Source organism: Mytilus trossulus, chromosome 2 (genome assembly GCF_036588685.1).
Source record: "Mytilus trossulus isolate FHL-02 chromosome 2, PNRI_Mtr1.1.1.hap1, whole genome shotgun sequence".
Taxonomy (NCBI): domain Eukaryota; kingdom Metazoa; phylum Mollusca; class Bivalvia; order Mytilida; family Mytilidae; genus Mytilus; species Mytilus trossulus.
Window position 1 is genome coordinate 71,469,270 of NC_086374.1, and position 18,894 is coordinate 71,488,163.

Consider the following 18,894-nt stretch of genomic DNA (forward strand, 5'->3'; position numbering starts at 1 on the left):
AGTAATCTTTTACAAAATCTTCTCCTGAAACTACTGGGCCACATTTAAGCAAACTTGGCCACAATCATCATTGGGGTATCTAACTAAAAAAATGTGTCCCTTGACCCCCCAAACCAACCAAGATGGCCGCCATGGCTAAACACAGAACATAGGGGTAAAATGCAGTTTTTGGCTTAAACCTCAAAAACCAAAGCATTTAGAGCTAATCTGACATGTGTAAAATTGATTAATAGGTCAAAATCTATTCCTTTAGAAATTTTAGATGAATCGGACAACCCGTTGTTAGGTTGCCCCTGAATTGGTAATTTTAAGGAAATTTTGCTGCTTTTGGTTATTATCTAGAATATTATTATAGACAGTATAGACAGAGATAAACTGTAAAAAGCAATAATGTTCAGCAAAGTTAGACCTAAAAATAAGTCAACATGACCAAAATGGTCAATTGACACCCTAAGGAGTTATTGCCTTGAAAGTCATTTTTTAACATTTTTTATAAAATTTGTAAATTTTTACTAACATTTTCCATTGTAACTACTGGGCCAAGTTCATTATAAATAGATATAGTTGTAAGCAGTAAGAATGTTCAGTAAAGTAAGATCTACAAGCACATCACCATCACAAAAACACAATTTTGTCATGAATCCATGTGTGTCCTTTGTTTCATATTCACATAGACCAAGGTGAGCGACACAGGCTCTTTAGAGCCTCTAGTTTCAATTATAAAAACATGGCAATGATTTCTGAATTTACTGTTATCATTTGCCATTCAAATAAAAATTCATTTGATGATACGCGACTAATTGATTTCTAACATTTCTATTTACAGTTTTGTATTCTACTCCCAGATTTACAACCTGTTTATGCTGTTTTGGTTGGTCAACTTTTGTATAGCCCTAGGTCAGATGTCACTGGCCGGAGCATTTGCTTCTTACTATTGGGCATTCCACAAGCCTAAAGATGTTCCTACTTTCCCACTGATGGGATCTGTATGGAGAAGTTTCAGGTAAGTTCTTTTGTCAATTTTAGTCGACAGGAACTTTAAGGTTTATTTGAAATTAGTTTGCCTTAACCAAGTGTTCAGAAACTTATACACAATACTTTTTTTACCGGTACCATCAAATACAGACCAATTTCAAAATTGTGTAGTATCACTCACTGTTATTGAGTTATGTCCCCTCATAAATGGAAAAATTGCTGAATTTGCAGTGTTATACAAGTGGGTGAATATGGTATGCAAGAGCCATTAAGTGTCATTCTTGATTGTCCTTCTATCTGTCCCATTTTCTTTTCTGCACCGATAACTTGTTGACTCAATAATTTAGATTGTGTACAGTAAATAGTAAGCTGACTCAATATTTCAAATTTTGAACCAGTAATCTGTTGCTTTTTGAAATTTGAAACTTGTAGACTTTGTACTGCAGGTTGTATAACAGAATTTACTTTACACATATTTCATATTTTAAACCATTTCATTTTGTGGGTGGAAAATGACAGTATTGACATTATCTAAATTAATCTGATGACAATATCTTCATTAGCAGCGCAGGATATCTTTTTGATATGATTATAGTTCTAGTAGGTTGATGGCTTAGTCGTCTGACAGATAACAGCAAACATTTTACTTTGTATAATGGTCTTGATTTAAAGAAAGTATTGATACTGTAAATTCAGAAATTATTGCGTGCATTTATTATTGCGATTTTGTTATTTGAGACTTAAATGCGATTTTTATTTTTACGATTTCAAGAAAAATCTTGTTAAATTCGTATAAATTATTTCAAAATGCGAGTTAAACTATTGCGTTTACAACTCAGTTGCATTTTTGGCAATAATAAAAACCTCACATTCATTTCTAAATTTACAGTATTGATTTATTTTTAAAATCTTTTATCTAAGAAAAGAAGCTAAGTTATTCTGAAATAATCTTGATTTAAAATAGAAAAAAAAATATATTCAGATTTTGATTTTTGTCTTGCAAATTGAGGTGTGCTATTAATTTATTTTTTTTAAAGTTTGTGATTAGGTCAGTTTAAGGGTTAAACTACAATTAATGTCAAAACACTAATATTTCGTATGCAGTTGTATAAGGGCTGACACATTTCCATGGAGGTTAGTTGGCACTGCTTGAATCCTCAATATATTATCATGGTTTAGTTACTTTGAATTTTGCATAATTTACATTTTAGTGTATTGCCATTATCATCATTTTCATTTTACTATCAAAATTACACACAGGGGAGACCGAACTCAGTTTCTATATAATTATTTTTGCAGAAGACAAATAATTGAAAAGTAAAGTAACAAAAACATTGAACTCCTAGGAAAATTCAAAACAAAAATTCACTAATTAAATGGTAAAATGGAAAGCTTCTACACATCATAACAACTGTCATATTCCTGACTTGGTACAGGAAGGGGTTGAAAGCTGCCTGTTTGAAATTAATATTTGTGCTCTTTGAAACCTTAGAAGCGATGATTTAATAAGTAGAACTGTCAATTTAAATTTGTCTTAAAATATAATGATACAAGCGTTGATTTAATAAGTAGAACTGTCAATTTAATTTTGTCTAGAAATATAATGATACAATAGAAGACTTTTATTACATCCTTTCTTATGATATTATTTGAGAAACGAGGTTTCCCAATAGACATTTATTTATATTGATTTTGGGTTGTACAAAGGTAAAGAGGTAAATCAGCTTCAGTTTTTTCTTTACAATATTAAAGTTATGAACTACCAGTATTTCGCCAATGCTTTATAAATTTAAAAATTTTGTTACTGAGGTTAATTTTGATATTGATCATTTTCACTTCAATTTTAAGCCATCAATGAAGAAAATCTGATGAGTAAAAGCTTGAGGAATGAATTTCAAAATCAGTAGTATCTTTGACACATAGTTTTTTTGGCAGCCATTTTTTTCAAAACATCTCCACTTCAAACAGGTTTTTTTTATTGTACCAAATCACTGCAATACCAATAAAACATATATATTTAGAAAGATAAATGTCTGGACTTTAATTACATATCAATTTGTTGCGCATACAATATATTTTTCAACTTTTTCAAAGCAATTGAAGTTGGGTAAAATCCTATTTTTTTGCCGTCGCAAGGAAATCATTAGTTACGATAATTGCATTGGTGACCTCCCTAACACTTGCTGTTAATTGAAGTTTTGGTCTATGCTTATAATTGTTAAAGGGTACTTTATTGTCTTTTCCTTGATGATGCAATTACTTGAGAACTTTTCAACCAACCAATACTTTTCTAATTTTAATATTCTATTACTGATGACAAAAAAGAGGTCAAAGCTCAAAGTTGACAATTCTATATTTTTCATTCAGTAGTAATGGTCCTTGATTGTTTTGAAATTGGTTTTTAAATGATGTCCATGTAAAAATAAGTTGAACTGTTCAACCAGTACTTTTAAACTTTTGATATGCTGTTGCTGAGGATAAAATTGTTGTTATGATTTTCTGTATTGATGTTTTTCACTTGCCATTCAGGGTTATGGTCCTTCATTGATTTGAAAATGGCACTTTACCAGTAAATTTGTTTGACATCAGGAAGTTGAAAACATTCTATCAATCCTATTTAAAAACAAAATTCTAAACATACAGCAATACCTAGAGTAAAACTCAGTTTATAGGCCAGTCAATCGAGCATAAATTTGACCCTTACCTTGAAGTAATTGCAACAGAAGATTTTAAAGTTTTAATCTTGAGCAGTATATCATAAATATGCATAGAAAAAAGTCCCCTAAAAACTAACTTAAGGAAAACTGAAAATCATGATTTTAAAACTCCTATGGAGAATTGCAGTGATAAGGGAGACAACTCTGCAAAAATGGCAGAAATAGCAATAAAAATTGATACAAAATTATAACCTCAGGCTTCTATTCAACAGAATGTACTGATTCTTGATATTTTAGACTTCCTTTAGGTATAAAAAAACAACTCTATAGGTGTTTTAATTTTTTATTGAGCTACAGCCTAGATTTCATAATTCATTAATTGACCATCATTAGATTTTTCAGCAAGTCAAGGTAAAGAATCTCAAATTGAATAAAATTCATTAAGCATAAATTCTTCTTTTTGTGGTTTAAAGTTTTTTTCAACAAGGTAGATGCTTTTTTAGCTCACCAGGCCCTCAAGTGAGCTTTTCTCATCACTTGGCGTCCGTCGTCCGGCGTTAACTTTTACAAAAATCTTCTCCTCTGAAACTACTGGGCCAAATTAAACCAAACTTGGCCACAATCATCATTAATGTATCTTATTTAAAATTTGTGTTTTTTGACCCGGCCAACCAACCAAGATGGCCGCCATGGCTAAAAATAGAACATAGGGGTAAAATGCAGTTTATGGCTTATAACTCAAAAACCAAAGCATTTAGAGCAATCTGACATGGGGTAAAAATGTTTATCAGGTCAAGATCTATCTGCCCTGAAATTTTTAGATGAATCGAACAATTGGTAATTTTAAGGAGATTTTGCTGTTTTGGGTTATTATCTTGAATATTATTATAGATAGAGATAAACTGTAAATAGCAATAATGTACAGCAATTTAAGACTCAAAAATAAGTCAAAATGACCAAAACGGTCAATTGACCCCTTAAGAAGTTATTGTCCTATATAATCAATTTTTAACAATTTTCATAAAATTTGTAAATTTTTACTTACATTTTCCACTGAAACTACACGGACAAGTTCATTATAGATAGAGATAATTGTAAGCAGCAAGAATGTTCAGTAAAGAAATATGTACAAACACATCACAATCCCCTAAACACAATTTTGTCATGAACTGTCTGCTTCCTTTGTTTAATTCACATATACCTAGGTGAGCGACACAGGCTCTTTAGAGCCTCTAGTTCTATTTACATTAAGAACTTCAATATAATGCTATAGTTTAGATCTAGAATATTTTCTGTTGCAATTAGTTTGAGGTTCAAACTTAGTTTGACTGGCCTATTAAAAGAAGTCCAAGTCTGATGTCAGAAAAGGTAATAAAAGAAATGAAGGGACTTCTAGCAGATACTGACATGCCAGTCTCAGACCTGATTGAAAGATTCATCAAATATATTCTGTTCAAGGTTCTTATTTAAAGAATACTGAAACAAATAGCCTGGACTTTGAACAACTAGCAATCAATCAATCTGATATCAAATAAATAATGTTCAATTTTTAATTTTATGCCCCACCTTCGATAATAGAGGGGCATTATGTTTTCTGGTCTGTGAGTCAGTTCATTTCTCTGTCCAGCTCAGGTTAAAATTTTTGGTTAGAGTAGTTTTTGATGAAGTCCAATCAACTTGAAACTTAGTACACATTTTCCCTTTGATATGGTCTTTTTAATTTTAATGCCAAATTAGAGTTTTTACCACAATTTCATGGTCCACTGAACATAGCAAATAATAGTGCGATTGGGGAATCCATGTACTATGGACACAATCTTGTTTTGAATAATATACAGTGGAAAATTATAAATGAGTATTTTAACAGGACTTTATATATAAAAAAGAAGATGTGGTATGATTGCCAATAAGATAACTATCCACAAAAGACCAAAATGACACAGACATTAACAACTATAGGTAACCGTACGGCCTTCAACAATGAGCAAAGCCCATACCGCATAGTCAGCTATAAAAAGCCCTATAAGACAATTTAAAACAATTAAAACGAGAAAACTAACAGCCTTATTTATGTAAAAAAATAAACGAAAAGCAAATACACATAAACAGTCTACATTGATAGAAACTGAATACTTGAAAATACAGATTAATGGCATACATCTGTCAATATTGAAGATGGATTAAAATTTGATACAACAGAACAAAAAGGAAATTATATTGCTGGAGGGTTTCTGCTTTGTTATTTGATATTGATTCACAATTTTTAGAAATATCCAGTCCTTAAAAGTCATCATATCCAATGTCTAAAATTTAAAAAGTGCGTTTAGCAAGGTAAAAATTAAAAAAAATATTTACTCCGGATTTCCCTCATTTTCTCAAAAAGTACAGCAAGGACCATTTTGCTGAGAATTTTTATGCCTCAGCCACTGTGTAACTACTCACAAAAGATAACATTTTCTTTTAAGTTACATAGTGTATATGTTATTGTTTATAATAATATTATTTATATATATATGCTATATGCCCTCCAGGGGCCCTAATTTGGCAAATAAAAATATTCTAATTTCTATACTGTGGATTCATTAATATTCGTTGGATTCTAATTTTCATGGATTTCGTGGGTATAGGGGAACCACGAATTTAAATGTTCAAAGAATTACAAATTTTTTATAGGAATTGATGCCAACTTTGCCAAAACCACAAATTTAAATAACCACAAATAGGCTAGTGTTCCTCAATCCATGAAAACTGGTAACCAAGAAAATAAACAAATCCACAGTATTCTATTCATAGCTGTCAGTACATCTCCGTAAGTAAACCATTTAGGGGCCCCAACCACTTCATCAGATTGTAATTTTTGTTAACTTTATGCTTACAGGCGAGACATTTTTCTGTGTCAAAGTTTTTTTATTGCTTATTACAGCTGGTCCCGTAAGCAGGTTAGACTGTAATTGTTTGTGTGACCTTACAGTTATCTTTTGACATCATCAAATTAAAATAATTAAAGGAATAACAAATTATTTAATTGTTTTAATTTTAACATATATTTAGCTGATGATCCTATATTTGCCATATACTATTGAAAGCTGTTATATAAATCTGTTCTTTGAGCTGAATTATTTAAAGACAATTACTGCACCCAAGTCTTTAATGATCATATTACTTTATCAGTGTTAATCTGAGAAGATGGGGATAATGATTCTTTTGTATTTAAAAAGCTTGTATTGTGTCTTATTATACTGAAATAATTGCTAAAAACAATATTAGAAATATGGTTTATGACGTTGCCAGATATCATTGTCATATATATAGTTTCAAAATGAATTTCTTAACCCTTAAATGCCTTACCTAATTTTAACGTGAAAAAATATCAGAATGGAAAATAAAGTCTCTAATTTTTCGCTATTTTCAAGTTTCCTAACTGATTGTGTAAAAAATGTTTTGAATATCTTATTGTGAAGTTGTTTATAAAGAACACAGCTTTTGGCACATATTTGAAAGAAAAGAAAAACATCATTAGCACTTCCTTCAGATTTTATTCATAAGGGTATTTTTTTAGAAAAAAAAATCGTCCAATGACCCTGCCTACCAACCAATATGGCATTAATGACTAAAAATAGAACATGGGGGTAAAATGCAGTTTTTGGTTTATATCTTGGTAAATAAAGAATTAAGATCAAATATGACAGGGTTAAAAATGTTCATCAGGGTAAGTTCTAGTTATCTACCCTGAAGTTTTTTTACCACTCAGACAACAGATAGTTGGGTTGCTGCCCATGAATCAGTAATTTTAAGGAAATTTTGCAGTTTTGAGTTATTATCTTGAATATTATTAGAGATAGAGATAAACTGTAAACAGGCACCAATGTTCAGCAAAGTAAAAGCTACAAATAAGTCAACATGATCAAAAAGGATTTATTGCCCTTCATAGTCAGTTATTAATATTTTGAAATCTTTTACAAAAATCTTCGCTGAAACCAGTATTGGTAAAATGCAACTTTTGTCTTTATTTATTTGAACCGTTATGGATGGAGAAAATGAAGTGAGCAAAAGTGTTTAAAACTGCTTATTATTAACAAATTTTACCTCTTTTTTTTTTTAAATTTTGATGCCTATAATTATGTAAACATTTTTTTCTGTTATGCCTTATATGATTTAGATTTTAATAGATAGATAGACACCTTAAAATCACAAAAAGGATCAGCAAGGCAAGATCTATTAAAAAGTCAAAATGTTGTGTAAATTGTTAGTAGAGTGTCTCTCTTCATAGGAGTGATTGCCCGTAAATGAGGATTATTTTTACCCTCTTTTGCGTTTTGAGCAAAACTAAAGAAGATAAATAGAGAAACTTAAAACAGACTAAAAGATCGGTTATGAAGATCAACAAGAAGTGTTTTTGAATTGGCGGATCCAGAACTTTTTGTAGGAGGGGGCACACTGACTGACCTAAGGAGGGGCTGGCTCCAGTCACACTTCAGTGATTCCTTATATAATCAACCAAATTTTTCCCACAAAGGGGTGGGCTCAGGGCCCCCTGGATCCGTCTATGTTTTTGTCATGAAGTCTGTCCTCGTCCTCAATGTTGGAGAGTTTGATATACATAGACCAAGGTTCATGACACAAGAGCCCAGGGTTGGCAAAGTATTACCCGGGCTGGGCAATACTCCCAGAAATTGGTAATACTGGGCATTACTGGGCAATATGATTTTTTAAGCTCATTTTAACACAAAATAGTTAAGACTTGGTGTAGTTTCACAGTATTACAGCTAAATATATACTTTTTATACAGATAACCATTGAGTCCTTTCTAGAAGAATAAGAAAATCAATTTCATTTAGTTCTTCATTAATTTTATATGCAAGCAGAATGCAAGATTTGCACATTTAAGGATACCATGTTAATTACCAAGCATTGTTTTGATAATCAAATCTTTGATAAAAATGCATTTTTTTAAGTGAATTGTTATTTTAATTGTTATACATTCATATTGCTAAATAAACAACCTAAGGGGTCATGTCATTAAAATTTATAGAATTGAAAGGGCTGATTATTGTTACATAAACAAATATGTGTTGTTATCTGAATAATTACTTATTAATTAGTGACAGTACATATACATAAATTTAAATGTGTTTTTCTTACTTCTTAATAAGAGTTGTACTTATTTGAAAAAAAAGATTTTTTACTTTATATTTACAGTCTGACCAATATAGTCAAGTAAAACAAGTTATACATATCTTAAATGTATTACATTTGTGTTTGATCACTGAATCCTCTATGAAATTTAGACCAGTATTTTATATTACCCAGTATTGCCCAGTATTACCCACTAAACAGCGGATTTTCTGGGTTTTCCCAGTATTTCCCACTGGGCTGGGCAATACTCATAAAACCCGGGTTTTTGCCAACCCTGCAGGAGCCTCTAGTTTATAAACCAACAAAATTGCAAAGCGGGGGCATTAATGTTCTCAGATACATTCTTCTTTTATCTCTATTGTGATATTTTTATTGAAAAATGTCAGACAAAAACTAAGGTTCTACAACAAGTTTTTAATCCAGAAAAATTTCCAGAGAGATCTAGCTTACTATTTGTGGGGTTTGAAAAGTTGACACATATTAGACAACTGGTTACACTGACAATTCATAAGTAGCATAATAAAGGCTTTCCTGTAAGGCTTAACGGTTAAAAAGCACATGATTGGATCAATGAGGTAATTCAGGCACTGTAACAGTACACCGTAGTCGTAAAAATGATCTCTTGTAACATTCGTCAGTCTGACAATTACCACCATTACAACTTGAGGGATAAATATGATTACATGTATTGTCACTAGTAAAGTCAGCACTTTGAGAGCTTGGATTTTAAGTTTCATGTTACCTTGGACAGTTGGAGGCGGATAAATAGCACAGATATTTACTTCCGAGTCATTTCTGGTTCGTTGGTAACTTATTAAATTGATATGAACTCCAATGATAGTGCAGGCTTTTTTGATGTTGACAAATGTAGCAATGCAAAGTGGAACTTCGACCAAAAATATACCGATAAGTATCCAAAATCCTGACAGCTGACTTATCAAACCTGTTGCATTGCCGTAAAATTGTTTTGAAACACAGTTATCTGTTCCGCTTACGCCACCTATAATTGTGAAGATGAGTAACACAGATAAACATAGGATGATCGACACTTTTCCTAATTTTGTTCGTCTTCTATGAAGAACAGATTTAGTCAGAAGTAGTGATGCCTGGAATCGATCAGCCGCAACTATGCCTGTTTGTAAAATGGATGCCATTCTCATTCCTGATAACAAAACTGGAATAACAGTACACAGGATCTTGACATTTGTTTTGTAGAGAAAAATATAGTATTCTACAATAATGGCCAACGAACTTAATCCATGGAACAGATAAATAACAAATAAAAGTCTGTAAAATAAGTTTATACGCAATTCTTTTGATGTTATAAAGATTGTAAATACGGTGAAGTTTAGAATAAGGGCTAACACACCCACTCCAATATTTATTCCCATAATTGGAAATGATTGTGAATAGTTGTTATTTTCACTTATATTCTTATCATTCACTGGATCCATGTTGGAGCAAACTTTGCTATTTTGATGAGGTAAATAAAATATCTCCAAATAACATTAATCCACCATTCTGCCTCTGATGAAGGTCCTTTTTGGACCGAAACCGGTCAGGCTATGAAACATAATTACCAGGCGCTGTTAATTATGTGTACTGGTATATATTCTATATTGTTAAAAAATATCTCCTTTTAAACTTATAATAAATTGTTATAATGGCTACCTTTTTTCCAATAATTTCTAAATTAAACAGTCATTACTTAATTAATTCAGTAACTTTCACTAAACTCACTGGAGCCATGTTTGAGTTAATTTTGCAGTTTTGATAAAACAAAAAACTAAAATCTCTAGCTCATAATCTTCTTTAATGAGTTGTTGTTATGGATACCTTTTCATCCAATTAACTAATTGTTAATTAGTAAGTGTCATCTTTTATAATAACATAAATAATTGTCCTTTAACACTTATTTCTTCTGTTACTTTCTGTATATATGATCAATCACAGGTTCCATGTTAGAAATAATTTTTCTGTTTTGACAAATGATTATTCAATTTTTTTCAAATTATTTCTTGAATATAACGCTTATTTCTTCTGTTACTTTCTGTATATATATATGCAGATCACAGACTTCTATGTCTGAACAAATTTTGCTAATTTGATGAAATTACTAAAATATCTTTTTTTAAACTTATAATTGTTATTATGCATACCTTTTTACTTCAATTATTTTCCTTATTCAACACTTAGTGCATCAGTTATCTTCCATATAAATATATCAAGCACAATTCCATGTTTAAGCAAATTTTGCTGTTTTGATAATTTCTTTTAAAACTAATACTTAATTGTCATCATAAATAACTTTTTTCTCCAATTTTCATTTCTTCAGTTTTTTACTGTATATATAAGCACATATTTTTAATGGAAAATCAATGGTTTTCCTCCTTTTACAAACTAAATTAATATCTTCCAGTGGGAAAACTTCAGTCATCAATAACAGCTGCTTCTATAACAGATCTATGTTTGAAATGTTTGCTAATTTTGCCTAGTATATAAGTATAAGACAATTTAATGTCTCTTGATTGGTTATCTGGAAATGACAGTTATGTAGGTGGCTCTATAATTTTAAAGGTGTAATACCACCATTGATTTTCCCCTATTAGTCTTTGTTAATTTGCACTTTTCAAAAAATTGTGCAGAATTTATCTTTGTTTCAAATAAAGAAATACTTGGCATGAGTAAAGTTTTATTCTTTCCAGTTCTATAGAAAAAGTTTCAGATAACATTTCATTGCATATAAGAAAATAACCATCATTGGAAGTTAACCAATCAAATTTCTCCCCTTACTCTATCTGTGTACAAGGTTTAGTCACCATTTAACCTCAAGATTACAAAATTTTCTATAGAAATCACAAATAAAAAATAATGGTGTTTTGAAATACCCAAGACATATGTTTATGACACAGAAATAGTTTAACTGCAATAAAATGTAGGATTAATTACCTACAACGGTCAAATTCAAGGGAATATTTTTTTATACCTACTTTTGTATGCAACCGGATGTGACGTACCATTATTTGGTGGTATTACACCTAAAGAAGACCTTTTTGTTCAATAAACTGAATGTGACTTTTCCCCTTTGTAATACTGGTTATTTCAAGCATTTCTGTCAAGTTTTGTCATAATCAGTTCAATAGTTTGAGAAAAATCTAGTATATTGAAAGACGACATCTACAGCCATTCGAGCAAAATTTCTTCGACAAATCCAAACCAAGCCGCATCAAGATAGAATAGAGTGTGGACTAATAAATGATCAAATATCTATCTTATCTGCCTACAAACAGTGAAAATGATACAAAAGATGATTTTAGGAAGATAAAATACCACTAATAAACCTCCTTGTCTTCTTTATAAGGTCTCTTTGGGTCAATTTATACCTCTCATTTCCCTCCAAATTTCTACTTTTCAGGCCAATAAATAAAAATATTTGGGTAACTTTCACTCATTTATGGTAGAAATGTTATAAGAAATGAGTAGTTGAAGCATTTTAGCAGAATGAACAATCCATATAAAAGTTTACTGTCTCCATGGAGGTTTCAATAAGTCCTTACGTAAAAATCAAAGAGGGACATAAAAGGCTTCTCTTTTAGTGAATAACTTGTCGTTACAACATTAGAAATAATTTCATCTACTTATAACTATATATTTATTTAAGTATTACCTAGGAAAATGTTATATCATAGCAAAATATAAGAAATAAGGAGAAAAAGCCCAGCCCCCAAAAAAATAAATATATGCACTTAGTATGGCTTGTTCTGTCAACTGAATATTCATGGTACAGTCCTATTTCAAGACAATTTTCTCATAATATGTGTTTAGGAGACTCAATCCACTCAGAATATTTCATTTTTATGCCCCGCCTACGATAGTAGTAGGGGCATTATGTTTTCTGGTCTGTGCCTCCGTTCGTTCGTCCGTCTGTGCATTCATCTGTGCGTCCGTTCGTCCTATGTCAGGTTAAAGTTTTTGGTTGAGGTATTATGATTGGGAATTTCTAAAAACTACTACAAATTTAGGTTTTGGTCCACATTTCATGGTTCATTGAACATGAAAATGAGATAGTGTGAAACAGCTCTTTCTCAGGTTAAAGTTTTTGGTTGAGGTAGTTTTTATGAAGTTATAGTTGCATCCATTTGTAACTTTGCATACATAGTCATTATGATTGGAAATTTCTAAAAACTACTACAAATTTAGGTTTTGGTCCACATTTCATGGTTCATTGAACATGAAAATGAGATTGTGTGAAACAGCTTGTGTGGAAAAGAATGTCAACATTGAAAGTGAAACAAAGGTAAATCATTTGAAGACTGATTCTATCCACAAAAAATCTTTCTTATACAGGTAAAAAGGATGAGAAACATATTTTAAATCTATAAACTGAAATTAAACAGACCAATAAAAATCCAATTGCATGAGTTGGCTTAATCTATTTATATCTATATTTATGTTTACATCGCTTATGGTCATCTAAGGTCAACTTGATAGTTAATTAGTTTGTGTCTAGACTAAAATACACACAAAATGAAACTACATATTATCGACCCTATGTATGCTCTGTAAATTGTTTTCTTTAGACTTTTGATAGCTTGGATAAATGTTTTACATTGTTATGAATGAAATATGAGAATTTGAGTCAAATCGGTGACCATGAATTTGGCAGCTAGTGTCCCTTTAAGGAGTTATTGGCCCTTTATTATAAATTTTTGTAATCTTTTGCAAATATCTTCTCTTAAACAACTGAGACAAATTTAACCAAACTTGTCCTCAATCATCATTAGGGTATCTTGTTTAAAAAAATGCGTCTAATGACCCCACCTGTGAACCAAGATGGCCGACATGGCTAAAAATAGTTCAATAAATAAAACGCAGTTTTTGGCTCATATTTATGAAACCAAAGCATTTAGAGCCAATCTGACTAGGGTTAATTGTTCATTAGGTCAAATTTTATCTGCCCTGAAATTTTCAGACCATTCAGGCAACCCATTGTTTGGTTGCTGCCCCTGAATTTTTGCAGAAAATTTTGCAGCTTTTGGTTATTATCTTGAATATTATTATAGATAGAATTAAACTGTAAGCAGCAATATTGTACAAATGGTCAATTGACCTCTTAAGGATTTATTGCCCTTTATATTCAATTTTTATATTCAGTTTTTGGCTCATATTTATGAAACCAAAGCATTTAGAGCCAATCTGACTAGGGTTAATTGTTCATTAGGTCAAATTTTATCTGCCCTGAAATTTTCAGACCATTCAGGCAACCCATTGTTTGGTTGCTGCCCCTGAATTTTTGCAGAAAATTTTGCAGCTTTTGGTTATTATCTTGAATATTATTATAGATAGAATTAAACTGTAAGCAGCAATATTGTACAAATGGTCAATTGACCTCTTAAGGATTTATTGCCCTTTATATTCAATTTTCAACAATTTTCAAAAATTTTGTAAATTTTTACAAAATATTTCCCACTGTAACTTCTGGGCCTGGTTCATTATAGATAGAGATAATTGTAAGCAGCAAGAATGTTCAGTAAAGTAAGATCTACAAACACATCACCATCACCAAAACACAATTTTATCATGAATCCATCAGTGTCCTATGTTTAATATGCACATAGACCAAGGTGAGCGACACAGGCTCTTTAGAGCCTCTAGTTTTTTTAATTGACAGATTTATCCTTAATTATTGTACTTTAAGATCATAATTTGATCCTAAATAACAGCAATTTTCCACTTCTCTTTGATAAAATGATAACCCTTTAAGTAGTGATTAATGTTGGATTAATATCCAATGTCAGCTGTGATCAGCCAGTTGTTGTCCCCAGAGGGTATTCAACTGAGATGTTTAGGAAACTCGTCTTTAAAAAATCATTAAGTCAGCAATAAGACAAAAGAATAAAATTAACCAATACAAATTGATGATAATGATGATGCTTGTCTGCTAAGCCTCTAGAGGCTAATAAATGTGTATTCAGGATAGGAACATGTTACAGCTTTTACATTAATGCTAGCAAGACAAATCTTTGTTTGGCTTGCTTGCTTTGCTTGTATCAATGTTTGCTCAAGCATGGCAATTAAAATAGGCGGCGCTTGAGCTTGTAAACATCATACTTGAATTTTATTGGACGTTATGTATGAGGTTAAGGACACTTGATTCAATTTTAAAACATCACAAGATGACAAATATAAAGCGCAATTGTAGAAATGGAAGCCAAAAAATTGTATTTGTTTTTTCTCGAAGTTATGCATTTTTTATCATCCAACTTAAAAAGACTGTCGTCAAGTACTTTTAGTAAAACAAAAAAGCTTTTCAAACACACCTACTCTGATTTTGTGATTCATTACATAGGTATTTCATTTGACCCATATATTTCATCTTTTAGTACTGTGATTTTTTCATGTAATAAAGTCAACCTGATGCTTTGCTATATAAAAATGATAGAATCTGAAGCAAGATGATGTATCAAATATTCTTGCTTTGTACGTTTTCAAGAAAAAAAATTCATCTCTAACACACCCTAACAGAAAAAGGTGCACTTGATTTTCTAAAAAAAGGGACAAATTAAGTAGGGGGGAAATGACTAAATTCATCCCTTTTATTTATTATGTCAATTGTTATTGAATATTGCACACTTTGGAATAATTTTTGCTTGTTAACCTTCAAACTGATTATTCTTTGTTTATAGAGAAGGCGATAAATGCTTTCTGTTATGTTTACTATAGTAACAATTTTTTTTAAAGTGAATAGAAACAAATAAAATAACAATTTTCTTCTCAAATATGAAGTGTTTTATTGTAAAAAAACAACCATTTGCATAAGTTTTCAATTTATCTATTACATAGTAATAAGGAGAACAATTATTTAGCAAGTCAACGACATGGTTATCTATCAAGTTGGATGAAGAAAATGCATAACCTCCATTTAATTTTTTTTTTATTACAGACGGAGAACATATCAATCTATAAGTTTAGTTATTTCCGTATCTGTCCTTCCATGATGTGACTCAAGAAAAAAATCAAAAAATTGGTAACAATAGTATCGAAAATAGAAAATCGAGTGAACCTTCTTATGTTAGGGTGTGTTTGAGATGAATATTTTGTCTTAAAAATGTACAAAGCAGAACATTTGATACAACATCTCGCTTCAGAATCTATCAATTTTATATAGCAAGGCTACAGGTTGACTTTATTACATGAAAAAATCACAGTACTAAAAGATGAAATATATGGGTCAAATGAAATACCTATGTAATGAATCACAAAATCAGAGTAGGAGTGTTTGAATAGCTATTTTGTTTTACTAAAAGTACTTGATGACAGTCTTTTAAGTTGGGTGGTGTAAATGCATATCTTCGAGAAAAAACAAATACAATTTTCTTGCTTCCATTTCTACGATTGGGCTTTATATTTGTCATCCTGTGATGTTTTAAAATTTATTGTCCTAAACTTCAAACATGACGTCCAATAAAATTTAAGTATGAAATATACAAGCTGAAGCCCCGCCTATCTTAATTGACATGCATGAGCAAACATTGATACAAGCAAAGCAAGCAAGCCAAACAAAGATTTGTCTTTCTAGCATTAATGTAAAAGCTGTAATGTAATAGGTATATTTACCCTGCTTTGTACTTGGGACATAGCTACTGGTAAGGGATCATTAACGCGCTAGTTCATACTTTGGACGATAGCTAAGGGATCATTAACATGCTAGTTCATACTTTGGACGATAGCTAAGGGATCATTAACATGCTAGTTCATACTTTGGATGATAGCTAAGGGATCATTAACATGCTAGTTCATACTTTGGACGATAGCTAAGGGATCATTAACATGCTAGTTCATACTTTGGATGATAGCTAAGGGATCATTAACATGCTAGTTCATACTTTGGATGATAGCTAAGTGATCATTAACATGCTAGTTCATACTTTGGATGATAGCTAAGGGATCATTAACATGCTAGTTCATACTTTGGATGATAGCTAAGGGATCATTACCATGCTAGTTCATACTTTGGATGATAGATAAGGGATCATTAACATGCTAGTTCATACTTTGGATGATAGCTAAGTGATCATTAACATGCTAGTTCATACTTTGGACGATAGCTAAGTGATTATTAACATGCTAGTTCATACTTTGGACGATAGCTAAGTGATCATTAACATGCTAGTTCATACTTTGGACGATAGCTAAGTGATCATTAACATGCTTGTTCATACTTTGGATGATAGCTAAGTGATCATTAACATGCTAGTTCATACTTTGGACGATAGCTAAGTGATCATTAACATGCTAGTTCATACTTTGGATGATAGCTAAGTGATCATTTACGTGCTAGTTCATACTTTGGACGATAGCTAAGTGATCATTAACATGCTAGTTCATACTTTGGATGATAGCTAAGTGATCATTAACATGCTAGTTCATACTTTGGATGATAGCTAAGTGATCATTAACATGCTAGTTCATACTTTGGACGATAGCTAAGTGATCATTAACATGCTAGTTCATACTTTGGACGATAGCTAAGTGATCATTTACGTGCTAGTTCATACTTTGGACGATAGCTAAGTGATCATTAACATGCTTGTTCATACTTTGGACGATAGCTAAGTGATCATTAACATGCTAGTTCATACTTTGGACGATAGCTAAGTGATCATTAACATGCTAGTTCATACTTTGGACGATAGCTAAGTGATCATTAACGTGCTAGTTCATACTTTGGACGATAGCTAAGTGATCATTAACATGCTTGTTCATACTTTGGATGATAGCTAAGTGATCATTAACATGCTAGTTCATACTTTGGACGATAGCTAAGTGATCATTAACATGCTAGTTCATACTTTGGATGATAGCTAAGTGATCATTTACGTGCTAGTTCATACTTTGGACGATAGCTAAGTGATCATTAACATGCTTGTTCATACTTTGGACGATAGCTAAGTGATCATTAACATGCTAGTTCATACTTTGGACGATAGCTAAGTGATCATTAACATGCTAGTTCATACTTTGGACGATAGCTAAGTGATCATTAACATGCTTGTTCATACTTTGGACGATAGCTAAGTGATCATTAACATGCTAGTTCATACTTTGGACGATAGCTAAGTGATCATTAACATGCTAGTTCATACTTTGGACGATAGCTAAGTGATTATTTAACGTGCTAGTTCATAATGAAGATCAGTAACCATACCTGGACACAGATTGAAATTTATTATCAGTTCAATAACTTATATGCCTTATTTGGCAATAGGATAATTAATACAAGATAATATAATGTTTTCCATTTTGGGGTCAAAACCCTTATGACTATTCCGTGATTGACCTTGTAATTAGAGATCCATTTTTATGCCCCCTCTGTAACAGGGTAGGCATTTTAAAACTGCTACCCTGTTCCATCTGTCCAGGTTTTCCCCAAAATCAGATTCTGCTCTCAAACAAATGTTATAAAACTTAAACAAAATGCTTATTAACATCTACAAACACATCACCATCACCAAAACACAGTTTTATCACGAATCCATAGGTGTCCTATGTTTAACATGCACATAGACCAAGGTAGAGCCTATAGTTTGTTTTATTGACAGATTTATCCTTAATTATTGTACTTTAAGATCATAATTTGATCCTATATAACAGCAATTTTCCACTTTGTTTTGATAAAATGATAACTCGTTAAGTAGTGATTAATGTTGAATTAATTATCCAAAGTCAGCTGTGATTCATATTTTTCTGAATCCTCTTCAAATTTAGAGGATGATTTTCATTTGTTAAAATCTTAAATGTTTAGAAAAATCTGAAAGAGGGCCTGTTTTTAGTGGAGGGGAACTTTTATAAAAAGTATCCTTCTATATGACAAAACAGTCATTATTAGCAGAGGCTTGGACGTAACATGATGTTATCTAATTATGACAGAAAGTTACATAAAATCAAAATCTACCTTACATTTAGAGAAAACAAAATGACTAGCTGCTATAGATTTATGAATTGTTGGTGTTTGGAACTTCTTATTTACCTTAGATTAGAACTTTGCCATAGATGGAGAACCCATCAAAGATTTGAATTCTACATATATTTTTCAGCTTTTATGGTACACAGATTATTTAAATTC

General features: G+C 31.4%; 1 protein-coding gene across 3 annotated transcripts in view; it reads left to right on the forward strand.

Annotated features, from left to right (window-relative positions):
- LOC134707919 (choline transporter-like protein 2) overlaps positions 1 to 18,894 on the forward strand; it is an 80,784-nt gene that overhangs the window by 45,043 nt on the left and 16,847 nt on the right. For all 3 annotated transcript variants that reach the window (XM_063568083.1, XM_063568084.1, XM_063568082.1), the window contains exon 16: positions 827 to 1,003. In XM_063568083.1, coding sequence (XP_063424153.1) covers positions 827 to 1,003 — 177 coding nt within the window. The remainder of the gene's footprint in view (positions 1 to 826; positions 1,004 to 18,894) is intronic.